The sequence below is a fragment of the Anabrus simplex genome, chromosome 3 (assembly GCF_040414725.1).
Source record: "Anabrus simplex isolate iqAnaSimp1 chromosome 3, ASM4041472v1, whole genome shotgun sequence".
In the NCBI taxonomy this organism is placed as follows: Eukaryota; Metazoa; Arthropoda; class Insecta; order Orthoptera; family Tettigoniidae; genus Anabrus; species Anabrus simplex.
The window spans coordinates 507,084,494-507,107,166 of NC_090267.1; the positions used below are offsets into that span (position 1 = coordinate 507,084,494).

Genomic DNA, 22,673 nt, shown 5'->3' on the forward strand with positions numbered 1-22,673 from the left:
CAAATTAAAATTACTGAACTGTTAATAACTGCTTTAAATAGTCAGAGAAAAGCCTGATTTCTGCTAAAAATTTTAAAATTTTTGATATATCTACAGAAGAAAAAATAAAAATAAAAGATCACTGAAATCCTAGGAAAAAAGCAATTTTACATCTTTAACTGTTAGTGGCACCTAGCAACAACTCGTGATGAACAATCAATAGTCATATGTCATTTGATGTGATTTGTTTAATTTATCATCAACCGAGTTATTACTTCTCCAACTACAGGTGATATAATACACTGACTGACAGAGCAAATGCAACACCAAGGAGGAGTGGTTCGAAAGGGATGAAAGTTGGGGAAAAAACAGAGACGGTACGGACGAATAATTGATGTTTATTTCAAACTGATATGCAGGTTACACAATGCGCACGGCATCGACTCAGTAGGATGTAGGACCACCGCGAGCGGCGATGCACGCAGAAACACGTCGAGGTACAGAGTCAATAAGAGTGCGGATGGTGTCCTGAGGGATGGTTCTCCATTCTCTGTCAACCATTTGCTACAGTTGGTCGTCCGTACGAGGCTGGGGCAGAGTTTGCAAACGGCGTCCAATGAGATCCCACACGTGTTCGATTGGTGAGAGATCCGGAGAGTACGCTGGCCACGCAAGCATCTGTACACCTTGTAGAGCCTGTTGGGAGATGCGAGCAGTGTGTGGGCGGGCATTATCCTGCTGAAACAGAGCATTGGGCAGCTCCTGAAGGTACGGGAGTGCCACCGGCCGCAGCACATGCTGCACGTAGCAGTGGGCATTTAACGTGCCTTGAATACGCACTAGAGGTGACGTGGAATCATACGCAATAGCGCCCCAAACCATGATGCCGCGTTGTCTAGCGGTAGGGCGCTCCACAGTTACTGCCGGATTTGACCTTTCTCCACGCCGACGCCACACTCGTCTGCGGTGACTATCAGTGACAGAACAGAAGCGTGACTCATCGGAGAACACGACGTTCCGCCATTCCCTCATCCAAGTCGCTCTAGCCCGGCACCATGCCAGGCGTGCACGTCTATGCTGTGGAGTCAATGGTAGTCTTCTGAGCCGACGCCGGGAGTGCAGGCCTCCTTCAACCAATCGACGGGAAATTGTTCTGGTCGATATTGGAACAGCCAGGGTGTCTTGCACATGCTGAAGAATGGCGGTTGACGTGGCGTGCGGGGCTGCCACCGCTTGGCGGCGGATGCGCCGATCCTCGCGTGCTGACGTCACTCGGGCTGCGCCTGGACCCCTCGCACGTGCCACATGTCCCTGCGCCAACCATCTTCGCCACAGGCGCTGCACCGTGGACACATACCTATGGGTATCGGCTGCGATTTGACGAAGCGACCAACCTGCCCTTCTCAGCCCGATCACCATACCCCTTGTAAAGTTGTCTGTCTGCTGGAAATGCCTCCGTTGACGGCGGCCTGGCATTCTTAGCTATACACGTGTCCTGTGGCACACGACAACACGTTCTACAATGACTGTCGGCTGAGAAATCACGGTACGAAGTGGGCCATTCGCCAACGCCGTGTCCCATTTATCGTTCGCTACGTGCGCAGCACAGCGGCGCATCTCACATCATACCTCAGTGACGTCAGTCTACCCTGCAATTGGCATAAAGTTCTGACCACTCCTTCTTGGTGTTGCATTTGCTCTGTCAGTCAGTGTAAATTCAAATATTAACATTTCATCAAAGTAAGGTATATCTATGAGCTGTTCAAATTTCAGACAGTTTAAAAATGAAGACGGCAGAAGTATTTAACCCCATTAGTAGGAATATTTTATGAGGCAATGACTAAAGCATGATTTTAATCTGAAATACAGCATGGGTGGCAACCCTTATCAACCACAGTCTTCACAGTTTACCCAATTGTGCTGTGGTCATTCTAGCTGTGTTAGGAGGGATCTGTTGTGGGTTTGGTTACCATCGGTGTCCAGTTGGACATTTTTGTTCTCTGCTTAACATCTCTTTCTCATGCATTACATCTACTTGACAATATCTAACAAGTTAAAAGTTTATTTCAAGTCATGGAAACAAGTCTTTATCACATGCCGATAGTTGAGACAAAATATATTCCTCTATGATACACGTAAGAAGAAAATGGCCCTCAAAATGGGTTGTAATAAATATCTGGCTATATTACTATGCACCATTTTGTGTTTAGTTTTTAAAGTGGGACAAAAAAGTTTATCACATTTTCACTGATGATACTGTCTGTTGATTCAGTTTTAAAACAGGATGGCCAATTTGAACCACTGAGTTAGTTGGTGTTTGAACTACAGAAGAATTGCTGATGGACTTGGACAGGAATATATCACAACAAAGAACAGTATTATAACACACGTATTACAAGGTCATTTTCAACAACCTGAACAGCAAAAAGAACAAAGTATATTTTACTGTCTACATCCACATGGAGATAAGTGAATTATTTTGTTAATTCTACTCAACCGGAAGTTGCACATTCTGATTATTTTGATGCTTGGAAGTTTACCACAAAATGTTGTACAGTCAACAGGAACTACAAAAGTGTCACTAGATATTGTATAACGCTATTCCTTTAGTATAATTCTAAATGCTGTTTGGAAACATCAGGGTGCAGGTGCAGAATGTCTGCCAACACAAGCAGCTTTACATTACTTGGCACAGAAGGGAACTTCCTAACCAGCAGCACCACACAGCCAGTACTCATTTACAACCAATCAAAGTAAAATTTGCTAGGTCCCTACAAGTGTTACAGTATAAATAGGGAGACAAATTTGATATCAGTTACTTACTTGAAGGTAGCTACAGCTTCGGCAGTTGAATCCTTCCCTTCCCGAAGAACAAGGAATTCAGCCAACTTATTCGCCAGATAAGACTTCCCAGTGCCACTTGGCCCACACAAAATTATTCTTCTATGTTCAGAAAGGAGGGAAACGTATCTGCAAGCATTACATGAAAATAAACAAACAAACAAATAAATAAATAAACATACAAATAAATGAATAAACAAACAAACAAACAAACAAACAAACAAACAAACAAACAAACAAATAAATAAAGGGATAGTTCTTGGTATAAGGATACTGTTCCTTACATTAAGGCCATTTTTGTTTTAAGTCAACAAGAAATTATTTTGAATACATTATTTCAAAGAAATTCGCTGAACCCAGCCCAGTTTCACACAAAATTTAAATGTTTACTCGCTGCTCTTTCAACGGTCGTTTTACCATGCACCCTTGGAACCTGCGCCGGTATGCCTTAACTGTATCAAGCTGTCAGCTGCACCAATTACTATCAACTTTTTTGGTTACATCCCTACTCTTATGCAGCAGGTGACCACAGGTTTTACTGGAAAATAGAGTATGCTGTACAGAGCCAGCCAAAGTTCAATTACTTCTTGATTCTACTGGTAGCGTATATTAAAAGTGAAAATAATTCAACATTACACGTAATTCAGAACAGCAAGAATTAAGTAAGGCAGCAATGCTAGAGATCTGAATATTAAAATTCATATCAAATTATTTTTACTGAGAGTATCCTTCTAATAATTGATAACAATTACTAGAGCTCGGAAGTTCCTTTTTTTTCTTTCTCAAGTGTCTGAAGACGAGGCTCAACATATGTTCATTCTGGGTCATTGTAGGCCAGAAAATGGTGGGTTTTATTGGTCCTTTTTTGCCTTTTTTGGATTATTGGTCCTTCTTTAGGTCTTAACAACTTTTTTTAAAGACTTCACCTTCCTTCAACTACATTTTTACTGCCCACTCTTGATTCGAATCATCATTAATTTTTCCATCACCTCTCAAACATCTTTCGTCTAGTAAATACATTTATTTGAGCCATATTCGAAAACAGAGAAAATTAAATGAAAAATGAAATTAGTGCTTAAAATAAACCAGGGGTATCAAATTATGTGCAAGATAAATGAAACATTGAAAGGAGAAAATTTTGATGCGAGTGTTTTTGAAGAGGACAGCCTGACTTGTTTCAAGTATGAACCCTTAAGGTCTGTTGATGTGGAGAGCAGTTTCTCAACCTTTTGCAATGTGCTGACTGAAAACCGATGATCCTTTACAGCTAAGAACCTGGAATGACTATTGTGATACACTGCAAAGCCAACTGAGCGAAGGTTTCTGAATTCCTATTTCTGCAATCCCAGAGTGGTTAAGCTAAATATCATTCCAATTATACTAATTTCTTTCTCCAGGATGGCCATTGCACGTTCGCTGAATTCATTCTAGGTGGAAAAAAATTTCGTTCTAAATTCTGCAAGTACTTTTTTAACAAAATCAGAATTCCTTTTTTTAAATTATTTGAAAAGCACAGCCTGTTTCCAGTCACCTGACCAGGTCAGGAATGGAATGAACGACCATCTAGTGGCGAGGTTAGGAATCGTGCCAGCTGCCGAAGCCTGTCGCACTCCTCTGCAGCAATGATTAATGACTGACAGATGAAATTAAATGATAGTGGAGAGTGTTGCTGGAATGAAAGACAACAGGGAAAACCGGAGTACCCGGAGAAAATCCTGTCCTGCTTCCGCTTTGTGAAGCACAAATCTCACATGGAGTGACCGGGATATGAACCACGGTATCCAGCGGTGAGAGGCTGGCGCACTGATCCACGGAGTTTTTAAATTATGTTTATATAAAAATATATGTCTGAAAGAAGAAGTATTTCACTGATATATTTTTGCACTGTATATTGCATACCACCAGAATTTTGCTTTTTTAACAACATATTCCTTAATTAAATATTAAATTAAAACTAAAATTATGAATAAGTTGGATTGCATTTTTATGTCATTTTTGACAGTTTTTAGGTCCTTTTTAGTCAATTTATAGGTTTTCAACTTCCGAGCCCTAACAATTATTGCTTGTCAAAAAATACTGATTTCTGAACATCCTTCCTGTAAACTATTAAATAAAGATAGGAAGGTAGGACAAGAGCGTTCTCACCTTTGTACTATTGATTTAGGAATGAGTGTTTCAAATGCTAAAGCATCAACACTTCCACTATGAAGAGCACCCTTCAAGCAAATCTGGATGCTCTTGGTGTTGCCCACTAGATACCCATAGGGCAAGAGCTCAGGCACTTGGCTATCCTTGTATCGCACCACCTCCCCTACGTGGTAACTCCATACAGACTCTGCACTCAGCCCAAGGTTCGACACAGGATCCACTCGCAACACATACTCCTACAGGAATAAAACACATTACTCACAACAACAAAAAATGAATGAGATGATCTAACGCTATTTTGTACTAACATATTGTTACTTTAATATCAGTGTTCTGTCCACTTTTGTGCTACACACAATCAGATAATTCCTTTGAAGTAAAACTGCAAATATTGTATTTACTCATGTATTAACCACCCCCCCCGGCTTTTTGAAACAAAGAAAATGAAATAATCTTGCATACAAGACCCCCCCCAACGTAATTCATCAGAGAAGAACAATTCCGCTTCGAAGCGGGTACAAGTCTTATTGCAGCTCTAATGACATTGCACAAATTTGTGAGCAGTTTCGTCTGTACGACCCAAGGAATGAAAACACGTGTCGAGGTCATGCGGTACATCCGTGTTTCATATTTAAGAAATGTACGCCTCCGTATTGTAGGCCTACTTCAGCTCTGATGACGTCACACAAATAGGTGAAAAGTTTTGCGTCCGACCCGCGCATTGCAAGCATGCATCAGTCATGCTGTGTGTCTGTTTTGCAGTTAAGAATGTCCGCCAGCGTAATGGTTAGCACAATTAGCTGCCGTTCTCGGGAGTCTAAGTTCGATTCCCGGTACCGTACCGTACTTACAAATGGCAGGAAGGTTGATATGTGGTAAAAATGGTACATGTAACTCCCCTCCACTGGGGGTGTGTCTAAAAAGAGCTGCACCACCTTGGGATGAGGAAATGAGTTTACTTTAGTTGAGAAATATTCATGGTTGTTGGTATTAACATAGCAGGCGAAATCATTAACAAAGTGATCGTTTAATATTTTGTAACTCGGGCCAATGTAGGTATTTTTTGAAGAAAAGTAAGTTTAAAATGTGATAAAAACTAACCATTTATAACGATTATTTTACTCGCCAACGTACATCATAATAATAATAATAATGATAATATTGATTTTATGTCCCCACTTTTAACGATTTTCGGGGACACCAAACAAAACATACTATGCATTAATTTAAAAAATGGAGACAAAGGTTGTACAAAATTAAACATTATGATAATAAAATGCATTATTGCTACACCTGTAGATATCCATAAATGTGGCAAACTTTCCTGTTATTTATGTTTATTCTTTCCGTCGTGGAACTTTTGGCACTATCCGGGCGATAGCATACCTAACCTAAACAATGCAGTCTCTCTTATCTCATTTCCAGTTGTTTGATGATTGATTGATGCTTGTTGTTTAAAGGGGCCTAACATCTAATGGTACAAAATGAGACTAAATGAAATGGCAAATTAAAAAAGCCAAAATCCTCCACTGACCATAATTCAAAACGTGAGGACGAAGAATGAATGGATGTATATGAATTTAAAACGATCAGTGGAACCGACCCACAGTGCCTCATGTGCACAGAAGCTGGCGTAAAGAAACTGCTTCTATAGCGCCATACTAAATCGATGATGTTTGTTGTCTAAAGGGGTTCAATATCCAGGTCAATGGCTGGTAATGTAGAACCATGGTATTTATCATGTTGTGGTACTAATCAAGAACAGCAGACTCGCGGTATTGCACACATTATGGTACTACTCACAGGTAACGAAATTCGTACATGCATTACAGACCTACGGTGTTTCGCACATTGCGGCGCCATTGACAGGCAACGCAAACCTATGGTGTTCATCACCTAAGTGTACTAATCACAGGGACTCGTACTATCCCGTGGTGTTCCTCATATAGTGGGTACTAATCATAGGCACGCCAAAACCACTGGTTCTGTCATCCCATGGTGTCGCTCATATAGTGCTACTTATCACAGGTACTGTAAAAAAGCTGTCGCGCTCTCATTTGCTACTAATCACAAACCTATTTCGTACCTAACATAGTGGTACTACGCGAAAGGAAAAGCAACCCATGGTGTTCCTCACGTGGTGGTACTAATCACAAGGAGTTTCATGGTTCCACAGAGGTGCCAACCTTTGAAGCGGGTTATCAGTAATCTCATTTTTAACTCCCCCCGGCAAAACATTTACGAGTTTAATACAAAGCACCCCGTTTGCTCTTTCCTATAGCAATCTATTCTAAAGTATATCATATTACACAATAAAATTTGCTCATTACCTGTTAGTTCTGCGATAAAAAATTCTTTGTAGCTTGTTTCGCACCCAGCAGCTGCTTTTCGGTGTAGGTTTTCTTGAAACATACTTCCCCGAGATGACATTTTCGTCTTCAGAACCATTCCAGTGTAGATGTACTTAACGTAGGCCTGAATTCTGTCTGATTTTTCCTAACAACACTGAAAACTCTTTCTGTGGGAGAGTTACTATGAGGTACACTTAGTAAGGCAAATACAACATTACTTAAGGTTTTATACTTAATTTGTCCACTTTCATTTTTAAGCTCTGCAGTGTTGCCCCAATTCATATCAATGTTAGGTCCATGTACAATGTATTCAGGGAAAGTATCACACTGGTAAACTGCTAATTCATCTTCAAGTTTGTCATGTTCACTTTCCTTGACCAAAGTTGGGAATCTTCGAACAAAATATTCAAGAGATGAATAGGAAACCTTCATTCTGAGAGAGATGTCTACAACTTCGGCATGATGAAGAAATTCATCATCAAGGGGAAATTTCCTGATAATCTAACTGCAAGCTGCCATATAAAACTCTCTGACAGAATTATGAAACATCTCTTCATCACAGTCATTATCTTTCAAGTATGCCCTAGCTTTTGCTCCAATTACCAAGTCCTTATTGGCTTTCTGGTATTTCCTCCTCTTGAATTCAACACTCAAAAGGGAGGTAGATTTTGACTGAAGAGAACATGGCTGAACAAATCTGACCAATAGGTCAGTTAAAAGACCAGTAAGTTTCCTCCAAAGAAGATGTATGGCTGGAGCATATTGTTGCAGAAATATATTCACAGAGTTAAAAACAGGAAGTGTACTCTGAAGAAATTAGCAAAACAGTTTTGTGTGTGGGTCTTGTATGAAAGATTTCAGTTTCAAACTGCCCGGTGGTCTCATTTTTATGGTGGGTCTCACTACAAAACATGAGTGTCAAAGCTTCCCACTGCTCAAGAACTCTATCAATGGACTGAAGAAGCGAGAGCCAACGAGTAGTAACATATTTCAAAATTTTGTGACCCTCTGTGCCACAAACAGCCTGACAAACTTTCAACGTGTTTTGCCTTTTAGAACTCTTATCAAGATAGTAATAAAACTGAACCAAAAAGTTCTCTACATTGACTGGTAATTGGGCTGCTGCTTTTTGTGCACAGATGTACGAGATGACATGAACCCGGGACATATACAGAAGAATGCCTGTCCTTCACAAATTTGGCAACACCTTTATTCGTATCTTTCATTGTGTATGCATTGTCAGATGAAAAAGAAATGCAATTTTCCCATGGAATGGCTAAAAAAGACAATTCACTATTAATAACAGAAAATTCCCTCACCTGTATTGTCGGTACTCTCTAACAATGACAATAGAAGAGTTGATATTTGGCCTCTCTGAGCATTGAAGAAAGATACAACTATAGGATCAAGTTTAACTGCATTTGAATCCACACTACCATCAGTAGCCTAAGTTAAAGGCGTTATTTGCAAAAGTTCACTTATTTCTTTTTTTGCCTCAGATGCCGTGTATTGAACCAAAGCAGAGGTTTTAGTTCTTGCACAACCATATTTCTGAGATATCTTAGAGTCGGGGAACATTGATCTAAACAAATTTCCAGCGTGGTCTGAAACTGATAACGGAATATTATGCTCCAAAAGAAATGATGTGAACAATAATTCGGCATTTGTCACCGCAGTTTCATTACTTTTTACGAACAACGATGAAACAGACTGGTTTCGTAATTTTGATTCACCGTATGTGTGATGTTTCTTGGATTCTATGTGTCTTCTGCAATCATTCGTCCACCGTGAGCCACAGAGAAATCACATGAACACACACTGCAGAACACGTGGTTTTCACTAACACGGGAGGCAAGTAAGCACGGCCATTCCTTTGTGTAACCGTCTCGATATTTCTGTAACACTGCTGTCTTCTTAGAAGAAGATGCAATTTGACAATTGCTCCGCTTCATTTCACAAAACCTATCACTACTTTTCGAATCAACGTCTAGGATAATTAGAATTGAAATGCGCTAAATATACCACTCGTTCTACGCACACTACAAACCGCGCACTGGAGAACAGCAGAGCAAGGAGTAGAGCCTACATCATTCCCGTGTCATTCTAGCTAAGAGAGCAGCATATATCTATATAGCTGGCCGTGATTTCACAACGCTCGCGGGATACAAAACGAAGTAACAACCAAATAACTGCCTAATATGTTTAGTTGCCAACTTACAAACAATGAAACAAGGAGGGTTGACCAGTAATGCTCTAAGGGATTGAACATTTTTTACTTCTTTCCTTTTTTCGCAGAAATTAATTTTTATCGTGACAATGTTGCTTTTCCGTAATAATTCCCCCCCTTGACCGTAATGCCGTAATCGCGAAGTGAAATCCGTAATCATTATGGACAATCCGTAATAGTTGGCACCTCTGGTTCAAATGTATCTTCCCCTGGTGGCCCCTTTTAGTCACCTCTTACGACAGGCGGGGGATACCTCGGGTGTATTCTTCGTCTGCGTCCCCCATCCACAGGGGGTCCCAGTTGTTTAAGTAAATCCTGATGTGATAAATGTAGTGAACAGGCATGAAATATACTTAAAAATAAGTCTGGCTTTCAACAGCCACAGTTATCAAAAGAATGCTTCCAGTCACTATGCATTACATTCGGAAGTATAACTCGTAACATACGCCAGTTATCAGCTGGTGGTATGGCACACTTTCTACAGCATGGCTTTATTCAGGAGTGGCTTCTGCTACACATACACCAACTGGGAATAGAGACCATCTCCAGAAACCATTTTGGAATAGATTCACACTGGATTCTAAAAATAGTTTCATTCTAGACTATAAAAGGTTTTAAAAGACGAGAACTCGAATGCTCTCGATTGCAGTGCATGGCTGACGAGACGGCAGTGAAGATGACGTTGTGCATGACGATAATTCAAATGAAAGCAGTGATCAGGTCTATTCACGTTTACTGTGTGGTAGGCCTACTGTTCAACTGACAGAGACAAATGACTGGCCATTAAGTTATTTTGTATCAATATTGCATAACGTGATAATACAATACCCTTATCCCTTTTCTCTACGGGGTTGAGTATGAAGCGAGACGAATCTTTGTAGTGAGTTTTACGACTGTATGCCCTTCCTGACGTCAACCTCATCAAAGTAATTTGTACCAGGAGGTACACCTCAACTCCGCACATTCAAAAGATGCGCCTTAAAGAGCTCTATCTATCTTACCAAACGTGAAACTGCTACTACATGAAGTTGGAACTTTAATCAAAAGATGTCACTACTGAAGTATTAAGTCATTGTGTACCGAGCTCGATAGCTGCAGTCGCTTCAGTGCGGCCAGTATCCAGTAATCGGGAGATAGTGGGTTCGAGTCTCACTGTCGGCAGCCTTGAAGATGGTTTTCCGTGGTTTCCCATTTTCACACCAGGCAAATGCCAGGGCTGTACCATAATTAAGGCCACGGCCGCTTCCTTCCAATTCCTAGGCCTTTCCTATCCCATCGTCGCCATAAGACCTATCTGTGTCGGTGCAACGTAAAGCAAATAGCAAAAAAAAAGTAATTGTGTTATTGTGAAGTTACCTAAACTGACTGGATTTATTTGCCTCGTGTTTCTCCATAGATGTCGCTACCAACAACTATGGTCATGCACTCTGGTGCAAGGTAAGAGAAGCTGTTATGGAAATAAATTTTGTGTTTATAGGTTTTCTCAAGTAAATCGACTTTCATTTATATATATATATATATATTCCTTTATATATTCCTAAGTTTGCAACACTTCTCTCTCATTCTGCAGTTTTTTAATGTGACCAATCACTAATTTTCTGTACTTATTTTTCAGCCTATCACAGGCTTCTTGGTCTTTTGGGTGTAACTTTTGAATTTACCAATAAAATTGAGAGGGTGTGTCTGGACTAGTCCAGAATCCTCTCGAACCTCCCCTTCGGGTATATAAGCTGAGGCGTTTTCTAGCTATCTTGTCTCATTAATCGTCGTCTTTCTGAGTGTGTGTGTTAAGGCAGGCAGAACATCAGCCAGGTAATGGCCACATAAATTCTATCTTTCTAGCTGTCTCTGCAAATTTATCCAAGGGGAAGGTCCGAATTTCTAACTATGTAACCAACCTTTTCTAAAATGTAAATTTACATTCGGCTAATGTAAAAATTTCATAAAATCTTTAACTGTAATTCGGGGATAGAGAGTGTGCAACCGTCTCGAGTTCCCCTTTAACTTGGTTTGTAGTGACTACGATTTAGTTCTGTTTTTCTTTCCTGCAAGGCATTAAATTAACTTTCATTCGAGTCACCTCAGTAGCTTGGGATTAGCTCCTGTATCATCGGGCCGAGAGCCCTGTTAGGGTTTTAATACTGAATTATCTAGGAGTGCAAGTGTACGCCTCCATTCAGTTTGTGTTTCGCGCCATTAATTTAAACTGGGTTTTTTTTTCTACTAAGGCCCAGTAGGTTGGGTACTAAATACCCCTGTGTACTACCTTTGTTAGTATCCATGGCTCAGACGGCAGCGCGCCGGCCTCTCACCGCTGGATACCGTGGTTCAAATTCCGGTCACTTCATGTGCGATTTGTGCTGGACAAAGCAGAGGCGGGACAGGTTTTTCTCCGGGTACTCCGGTTTTCCCCGTCATCTTTCATTCCAGCAAAACTCTCCATTATCATTTCATAGCATTTATCACTCATTAATATCACCTTGGGAGTGGCGACCCCATTGTAATAATAGCCTATATGGTTCATTCATTACATCCCTGACCCAGTCAGAGACTGGAAAACAGGTTGTAGGTTTTCATTTTTCACTACCTTTGTTAAGTGTAAATTGTGCCTTGAGAGGCCAGAGATCATAAAGTTTTGTGTAATGTTGCCTTAAGCGGGCGGTTAAAATTGGATGAGTGTTGGAGAGCAGTAAGCTCTTTTCTAGTTTACTGTAATATTGAGGAGTGCCTCTGGAAGGTTAAATATTGTATTTTTTGGAGCAAGTGCTCTTGAATTGGGATATTACCGTCCTTGTCTAAACATTGAGATTTCGCAAGTTTTGTAAACTGGATCCGGTATCTCAGAATTTGTAAACTGAGGGCTTGAAGCTCGAAATCTGTAAAAATTCACTAATCTTGGATTTTCTAAGTCTTGTTTCAAGATTGCTGTTTGTACCTGTAACCTCATTATTTCCCTGAGTGAAAGATTTGTTAAGTTTGTGACTTAAAGAGAAATATAACCTTTGTTAAAGTTTTAATTCAATCTCTGATATTGTAGTTAGACCCATTCAACACCTGCACCTTCTGCTCCATGGATATCTCCGTGAGGTGAAACGAATGACGTGATATGAGTAACTAAAACTGACTACCGGTATATTTACTTTATATGTAGGCCTAAAAGTTGTGTTCAGCATTTGTCTTTTTACATTTAGAAAAACTGCTTTCCAATGAAAATAGCCAGTAGAACTCAAATACTGTACATTCATAAGTTTGTTAAAGAATAGTGTAGAATGTTTACATGTACAATTTATAGCTCTTTATAGCCTAGAAGTCATGTGTACACTGCACAAAATTTGAGGTTATCACATACTGGACCCCGCTTCACTTTTTTGGCTGTAAAAATGGGAAAAAAGGGGTCTAATATGCGAGTAAATACGGTAGCTGAAGACTTAACTGCAAGGGAAAGTTGAAAGATGGTGACAGTTTTCCTTAATAAAGAGGTAATGATTAAATATTAATGTTTCATTAATATTTTTCTGCTGTTGAATCAATATATCAACTGCTTTTCAGAAGTAAAAATATGGAGAATAGCAAGCCAGTGGGAAAAGAAAAATACTGCAAGATAAACAATTCAAAGAACTTGTTAATAATCCAGTGTTTTTAAGGTCAAGCAAAGTCATCTTTGTACAGGTCACGAAACTCCTTGGAGGGGGAACTATCCGTAACCTCGGCACTATGGACATGAGCCTTGGTGGACAAAAGGTACAATCTGTTCACATTTTCCATGCAAAAATTCACCTGCGCATGACGAATGGATTTAGAGCACCAAGAAGAAGAACAACTCAACTGCAATACGTTGGACTTTATAGTACATAATCAATTATTGTTTTAAGACTTCTTTTGCATATACAAAATGGTTGGACTAGCAAAAAAATAATTCTAATGATGATGATATTCACTGTATGGCTTCAGCTACAGTGTGCATGTCAGTTTCAACATTCCAGTTTCCACAACCAGAACTGTTTTTGGGCAACCTATGCCTAAGTTTTTAGAATTGAACTTTGTCAGGTCAACATCAAATGTGTTGCTAAGGAAATTTTACATGGCGACATTGCACGACATGGAGTGTCGAATGGACTTTTTGCGACCGATCCTGGGATCCGGAGGCCGATATTTTGCCCACTGATCCACAGAGGTAGCTACCATTTTGATAAACACATACAATGTTTCATTATATACACCATAATTAATGTGCCACATTCACCAAACCACAATTCAGCAATATCATAAATCCAAATTAAATTGTTGGGTATGAAGACATCAATCAACCCTCTTAAGCAACTGTGCTTCATAAGAATAAATTCCTACAGCAGAACAGTGCTTGTTCCCTGCCGACTCCTTTGTTACATGGCCTGCGGGCTTCTTCCAGATTGTTCTCCATCAGACATTAGAGATTTACTTCTTTGCCTAAGGTCAAGATAGCATATCATGACAAGAAGATCATAACCATAAATTTTGTTATTATATGTAATTTAATGTCATAATTATTCCTGCAACATTGTCTTTGTCTGTTATACATATGATTTAGTTATCACATAATCTGTTAAATTTATTTGGCTGAAGATGGCCAGTAAGTGGCTGAAACTAGTCCCAAGACTTTTGTAATATTATTTACTTGATATACTGTACTGAAAAGGTCAATTTATTCTTGTAATTGCACTTCAATACGGAACAAAAATGAAATTTATAGCTTATAATTGTGCTTCACACGGCTTCTTCTTTGGGGGCCTTTTCCATTAATCCATTAATGATGGTTGGCTACAATCCTGGCAACACTAGATCGATCTCCTTTTGTTCTCAACAATGAATCTATTACTTTTTTTTTCAACTTTCTTTACGTTGCACCAACACAGATAGGTCTTATGGCAACGATGGGATAGGAATGTGAAGGAAGCGACCATGGCTTTAATTAAGGTACAGCCTCAACATTTGACTGGTGGGAAAATGGGAAACCACACAAAACCATTTTCAGGGCTGCCGACGGTGGAGTTCGAACCCACTATTTTCCGGATGCAAACTCACAGCTGCGTGCCCCTAACTGCACGGCCAGCTCACCCGGTGAATCTGTTCCTGACTATTCTCGTAAGTTTCTCAGTCATGAGTGTCTTCTTTGACCCTGACCTTGTCAGCCATCGACTTTGCTTTGCCATGTCAGTTTTAGAAGGTGGTACCTATCGTTCCTCATAATATGACCCTTCCCCTTCTTGATTATGCTATGACGTTGGTGATAAATCTTTAAAAATACTTTACAGAGCATATTGACAGTAATGACACTGCACAGCTATATTTCTATCAGTTGAAGTCCCCAACGTTGGTGATAAATCTTTAAAAATACTTTACAGAGCATATTGACAGTAATGACACTGCACAGCTATATTTCTATCAGTTGAAGTCCCCATGATATGAAAATCTGGTTAAACATGTATAATGTAAGTCAGGCTTCAAGATTGGGAACTTACTAAACCAGCAGCCATGCTTCCGTAGACTGCAGCAAATCAGCTCATGAGACACATGATTATAAGCCCTTTTCAGTTCCCGAGAGGCAAGGATTAAATGCTTTGATTTTTCGTGGTCTTTCTCCATCAGCAAACGAGCCTCTGTATTACCACAACCTTTCAGAAACACACATTGGTTATTTTTAATGTGGACAATTTCCCTTAACCTGCATTTGATAGAATGAGGGATGAGGCAGTATAAGAAAATATGCTACTGCTGTTGCTGTTATTATTTATTTGAGTCTATTTTGAATTGGGTTCCATACTGTGGTAGTGGTCTCATCTCAATGTAACATCACTGAGTTCAATGTAACTATATAGATTTTCTGTGCATCTTGAGATTACGGCACCACCTCCTCAAGCAGCCTGTGGCTGCCACTGCCTTCTAACAGGACAAATGTGCAGGAAATGTCTCCTGTGGAATGAAGCCATCAGGACTGAACAACAGAACACTGGGAAAAGCTGATGAAAGTAATTCTGAAGTGCAGGGGCAGAGGATTCAATGTGTGTGCCAAGCAAAGAATGAGCCAACAAAATTAAACATACTCTTATTTGCAACAGATCGTGAAAATGTTTCGGGAGTGTTCTACGCTTGAAGGTATGGGAACTGTAATAATGTTATTTGCTATACGTCCCCACTAACTTCTCTTTACTGTTTTAGGAGATGCCGAGGTGCTGGAATTTGTCTTGCAGGAGTTCTTTTACGTGCCAGTAAATCTACGGACAGGAGGCTGACGTATTTGAGCACCTTCAAATACCACCGGACTGAGCCAGGATCGTACCTGCCAAGTTGGGGTCAGAAGGCCAGCGCCTCAACCGTCTGAGCCACTCAGACCGGCAGTATAGGAACTTAAGTGCCAGTCAGTGGCATGATGAATGTGACCAGTACATTGCAATACTGAATAGGCAGAGTTCCTTGTGAGCTACAGAAAATGTTTCCAGAAGCAGTAGCGGTGCTTGGGCAGGGGGAGGAGGAGGTGAGAGCAGCACCCCCGCCCACTTTGAGGAGAAAACGTTAAATTTCTATTCCATTTTAGTCAGCTGAAACCAGGAATTATAGTAATTATAAAATAAATCTTTTGTACAAGCCCTGTTGTCTTATCAGCTAATTATTTCCTTTATTTTCATTAATTATTAACAAAATTATTTACGGAAAAACGCATAAAATGTCGTTCGTCCTGGCTAACCGATTTGTATAGCGCCACAGCAAGTAGTGGAGACTTTGCACGTGCTATGAGAAGGGTGGCAGGGGCATATTTTTTGCCAAGGTCATGGACAATGAGGTATGATTCACACGCTTGCCATGCGCATTTGTCAGTCTGGAAGTCTTTTTAGTGCCTGTTAGTTGGTTAGAGTGTAGTAAAATACTAAATGATTTTTAATTGTATAATCACATCGTACTTCTATTTAATTGTAATACATGCGTAATATTGTTCCGTTGGTGAAAGTTTTATTGTATAGCATTGAATCAAAACCTCAAAAAAACTATTATTACCGCACTTAATTTGGTAAACCGCTCACCCTCATGTCTCTGTCAAAATTCGCTCAGAGAGCATCAGAAGGTTACCATTTTGTATATTTTTTCTTCAGTTTTTATGTAGCCTCTATCCCTCCCTCCCCAGCAGCTGCTATATACGACAAAACCAGGTCCTTTTTGTTGTCCGTACATTTTTGCCCCCCACACTTCTAATTCTCAAGTGCCGCTACTGTCCAGAAGGTGATGCAATATTTCAGCAAAGCTTGGCTCCTTTCAACACCTTGAAGAAAGTGAAAAAAATTCTTCAGTGAGGATAATATGTGTGTGCTAGAGTGGCCGGAGAACTCCAAGACATTAAACCCACAGAAAACATGCGACCTATTCACAAAAGGAAACTTACAAAACATGACTGTTCTAAAAAAGGACACAAGTTAGAGTCTCTACCTGGACTTTTCTTTCTTTTTGCTATTTGCTTTACGTCGCACCGACACAGATAGGTCTTATGGCGACGGTGGGATAGGAAAGGCCTAGGAATTGGAAGGAAGTAGCCATGGCCTTAATTAAGGTACAGCCCCGGTATTTGCCTGGCGTGAAAATGGGAAACCACGAAAAACCATCTTCAGGGCTGCCGACAGTGGGACTCGAACCCACTATCTCCTGATTACTGGATACTGTCCGCACTTAAGCAACTGCAGCTATCGAGCTCGGTGGAACTACTTGGACTGTGGTATCATGATGATGAACTCAAAGCTCGTGGAATCTCTAGCAAAATCACTTCCTGCAACTTATAAAACAGAAAGGAGGTCACATTTGTAATTAAGAAAGATTAAAGGTGTGTAATATGATAAGTGCAAAGAAAACAAACACAAAATGTGTATCTTAGTGTCATGTTCCAATTTTTTTTAAATTAATTTCTATGCTGAAACAATGTATTAATGAAAAATGCTTAGGAAAGTAAAATAACACATTCCAGTAGAACATGTAGTATCCCGGCAGCTGACGAACACTGCTCTAAGATGTCCCAAGCTCTCTTACTACAGTTAAAGGAAAGAAGAGTATTTAAAGGCAAATACACTGACTGACAGAGCAAATGCAACACCAAGAAGGAGTGGTCAGAACTTTATGCCAATTGCAGGGTAGACTGACGTCACTGAGGTATGCTCATGATGTGAAATGCGCCGCTGTGCTGCGCACGTAGCGAACGATAAATGGGACACGGCGTTGGCGAATGGCCCACTTCGTACCGTGATTTCTCAGCCGACAGTCGTTGTAGAACGTGTTGTCGTGTGCCACAGGACACGTGTATAGCTAAGAATGCCAGGCTGCCGTCAACGGAGGCATTTCCAGCAGTCAGACGAGTTTACGAGGGTTATGGTGATCGGGCTGAGAAGGGCAGGTTGGTCGCTTCGTCAAATCGCAGCCGATACCCATAGGGATGTGTCCACGGTGCAGCGCCTGTGGCGAAGATGGTTGGCGCAGGGACATGTGGCACGTGCGAGGGGTCCAGGCGCAGCCCGAGTGACGTCAGCACGCGAGGATCGGCGCATCCGCCGCCAAGCGGTGGCAGCCCCGCACGCCACGTCAACCGCCATTCTTCAGCATGTGCAAGACACCCTGGCTGTTCCAATATCGACCAGAACAATTTCCCGTCGATTGGTTGAAGGAGGCCTGCACTCCCGGCGTCCGCTCAGAAGACTACCATTGACTCCACAGCATAGACGTGCACGCCTGGCATGGTGCCGGGCTAGAGCGACTTGGATGAGGGAATGGCGGAACGTCGTGTTCTCCGATGAGTCACGCTTCTGTTCTGTCACTGATAGTCACCGCAGACGAGTGTGGCGTCGGCGTGGAGAAAGGTCAAATCCGGCAGTAACTGTGGAGCGCCCTACCGCTAGACAACGCGGCATCATGGTTTGGGGCGCTATTGCGTATGATTCCACGTCACCTCTAGTGCGTATTCAAGGCACGTTAAATGCCCACTGCTACGTGCAGCATGTGCTGCGGCCGGTGGCACTCCCGTACCTTCAGGGGCTGCCCAATGCTCTGTTTCAGCAGGATAATGCCCGCCCACACACTGCTCGCATCTCCCAACAGGCTCTACGAGGTGTACAGATGCTTGCGTGGCCAGCGTACTCTCCGGATCTCTCACCAATCGAACACGTGTGGGATCTCATTGGACGCCGTTTGCAAACTCTGCCCCAGCCTCGTACGGATGACCAACTGTGGCAAATGGTTGACAGAGAATGGAGAACCATCCCTCAGGACACCATCCGCACTCTTATTGACTCTGTACCTCGACTTTTTTCTGCGTGCATCGCCGCTCGCGGTGGTCCTTCATCCTACTGAGTCGATGCCGTGCGCATTGTGTAACCTGCATATCGGTTTGAAATAAACATCAATTATTCGTCCGTGCCGTCTCTGTTTTTTCCCCAACTTTCATCCCTTTCAAACCACTCCTTCTTGGTGTTGCATTTGCTCTGTCAGTCAGTGTATTTTATAAAACCAAGAGTTGAAAGACAGAATTTGTAAGCCTTCAGATAACTTTTCAATGTAAACCAATACCTTAAAAACTCTGCGCACTGTAGAATCCAGCATGTCCCATTTAGTTTTACCGTTAATGGAAACAGTAGCTATCACACATTCTGGAGGGGAGTTGCCTTCTTCCATATATTTATGATAACTACCATGCGATCCTAGGAGCACCGACACCAGCACTCTCTTGCCATCAGGGTCAGCTGGAAACAAATATAGCACTCTCATATAACAGATACTTCTGAGTAAGTGCATTGGGAATTAAGCTTCAGAATAACTGTGAAAATAGAAAGAATGTTATTCATGAACAGTCATAGATGGAAGTCTACAGTGTGTTGGACATTACTTACACAGAAACTATTAAATACAACCTGATGGGACTGCTTGTATTTGAAGCTCTAATGGAAGCACCGAGTGTGCGCAAGTGTGTGTACCCACTCTGCTGTTTTAGGTCAAATTTCAGCCATTAGTGGGATGCATTACAATTGTAAAATAATATGGCTGAGGTGAATCTGGAACAATGTGAGCGAATTTTAAAGTGTTTTTGGAGAGAGAAGTGGTAGTGGTGGTGGTGGTGGTGATTATTGTTTTAAGAGGAAATTCAACCAGCCAACCATCCTGTATACAACACTACTCAGAGAGAAAAAATGGAAAGGATCCGACACTTCAAAAAATGAAGGTATCGTCCAAAGGAAGACAATGACCATGAAGGGCATGAAACTGAAAGACTCCCTAGGTCTCGCAACCTAATGTCGTCGGGGTCTGAAAAGAAGAAGAGTTGACCAAGGCTGGTCAAATAGGATAGATGAACGTGAGGAGCCTGGCACAAATACTGTAAGTGGAAGCAATGCCAGGACTCTGCTAAAGGGTCCATGGTCGCCAACCAACGCTCCCAAGTTCAGAGACCCTGGGGACCCTTTTAGTCGCCTCTTACAACAGGCAGGGAATACCCTGGGTGTTATTCTACTGCCGCCACCCACAGGGAGATGTTTTTGGAGATATGAAAATATAACTAAAGTACAAAAGACAATAGGCGCCTTTTTTTTATTCGTGTCAGAGTTACCAATACATACAAGAAAGAGATACTGAATATACCTAGGTATGTACTGAATATGAAAAATATACATAAACAAATTAATCATATATAGTTATAAATAAAGCACTTGAAAAATTTTCATATGAAATATAACAACAGGGGGTAGAAATTTATATTGCACTAACATCATATATCACAATTACACGATTATGTGACAAGTTTGAGAGGAAAGGAGTTGTGTTTAATGTGAAGAAGGAAGAGAGCAAAAACAGACAAGAGAAGTGGGGAGTAATGTTGTAGACATTCGCCCAGAAAGACAAAGTCCATACAGCAAACTTGGTGTGAGTCAGTGTGCAAGTAAATCGAGCATCTATTGCATTTTAAAGCAATTAAAATAGAGACCATGCATTCCCAAGTAACTTCACACTATGAATGACAATGACCCAGAGAACGGCAATCAACATTGATTGTTTTGTCTAATGTCGTCATCGGCTGATACTCATATCTGAGAATACGTTTTTCTCCTGCAATTCTTCTTAAAGTCTGTTGGCTCTGTGAAGATGTCGGTGGTGACTGATCAAGCGAATCTTCACATGAAACATGCGGCCACACAGGTCACATCTAAAGGTGGGTGGAAGACGCGGTTGGATCCGACGTAGTTTCCACTTTTCATATGTTTCAATTTCTTATCTGCAATGTGCTTGCTGAAACAGTGAGACACATTCTGCACTAGCTTTGTGCCAAAGAACACAGTTTTGTGCAGTTGTTGCCCAGGTGTTAGCATTTATGTTGGTGCTATTCATAGTCTTCTTAAGCTAGTCTTTATAACGTTTCAAAGGAGCACCTTGAGGCCTTTTGCCATGACCGATCTCACCATAGAGAAGTTGTTTATGCAGTCTGCTAACATTCATACACAGGATGTGACCAAACCATCCAAGCCGATGTGTGATGATGAAGGCTTCTTTGCTGTTCATATGTGCCTTAGCAAGAACTGCCACACTGCTTACGTAGTCATCCCATTTGATGTTCATGATGGATCTAACTTTCTGCTGATGGAAGCGTTCCAGTTCCTTTATGTCATGACGAAAAAGTGTCCATATAGTAATGTTGTTATGACTACAGCTCGGTACACCATTTGTCCTGTATATATTTTGAGATCCTTATTCAAGAAAACTCTGTGGGAGAGGCGCCTGTAAGCTGCATGAGCAGAGCGTATTTTTCCACATCCTTTTCTGAGTTTCAGCGTGTAGTCTACCTGTTCCAGAGGTGTTCCTGCTATGGTGAAGTTTAGTTCAGGGACGGTACCACATGGTGCTGGCTGTGCAAGTACTTTAGTCTTATGGGGGTAGATGGTCAGACCAAATCGTTTATAAGCTTTCTTAAAACAGCTGATGGATGTTTGAAGCTCCTCAGGTGTATGGGCAGGAGTTGCATTGTCATCAGCATATTGAAGCTCCATTATGCAAGTATTATGAGTCAATCACTGAGAACGGAGCCTGGATTGGTTGAATAGTCTGCCATCATACCAAAACTTAAATTTCCACACCTACATGGTCGATGGAAGTAGTCTAATGAGGTAACCTTTAAATTAAAATGGAACTGTCAATTGCCACAACCGTGTGAAAATCCTGCACACTGTGGCAGAGCGAGCTATTAATCTTCCTGGGTTAACCGACTGCTGCAGAGTGTCTGCCAGAGGACTTGTGAGGTTGTTCTTCCCTGAAGGAGCAGTGATGGGTAAGGTGCAGAAAAGGAATGTGCCAGCTGTTCATTAACTCTACCCAGAGGAAGACTTATTTTGCCAGCAGAATAGTGCACCACTATATTATCATTCTCCTGTTGGGAGGTGGACAGGTCAACGAGGAAGTGTCTAACATCCATCCAGATCTCCCAATTTAAAATTGTAAGATCATTATCTGTGGGGATACATCACAAAGTCACTGACAATGGATGGCACAAGAGATGAGTCTGTGTGTATGAGAATCCACTTCCACAGAAACCTTATCTGCTGTTTGTTGCCCTGTTCTACAGCACTGCGGATGAGGTATTTCTGCACATGGTAGTCGCTGTAAGGTTTGTGACATATATAAAGTACAAACATTAATCTGAGATACCCCGCATTTATACGATAACCAGTGTTACAGAGTCTGGTAAGCAATCAAAATTTATAAAGAGTATATAGTAGGACACAAACTAGAAAAATGTCTCTTTCCATCTTCAACACTAAATTTTCATAAAGTTACAATGCAGATAATGGGAAACTGCTCTGATGTTGAAACAATACAAATGATATAAATCTAAAAGTTTTATATTCTGAAATTCTGATTTCTTTTGTATAATCAAGAAACAAAATTGTGAAATTACCAGCATTTTGCCCCAGTGTAGCAGTGGGCTCATCAGTTAAATTGCTATGCCTTTCCAAGACGCTGGTGGCTAGTGTGCCTTTAAGACACCACTGCAAACCTCCTACGTAGGACAATACAGTGACTGTACACTAGGGGCACCTCCCCTTGAATAAATGCCTAACTTTAGCTTTTTTCATTTAAAA

General features: G+C 41.1%; 1 protein-coding gene across 1 annotated transcript in view; it reads right to left on the reverse strand.

The window, feature by feature from the left end:
- Positions 1–22,673, reverse strand: part of sick (sickie) — a 501,196-nt gene that overhangs the window by 47,320 nt on the left and 431,203 nt on the right. Inside the window, exons 23-25 of the mRNA XM_067143723.2 lie at positions 19,120–19,292; positions 4,966–5,204; positions 2,803–2,949 (exon numbers count right to left, since the gene is read on the reverse strand). Coding sequence (XP_066999824.2) covers positions 2,803–2,949; positions 4,966–5,204; positions 19,120–19,292 — 559 coding nt within the window. The remainder of the gene's footprint in view (positions 1–2,802; positions 2,950–4,965; positions 5,205–19,119; positions 19,293–22,673) is intronic.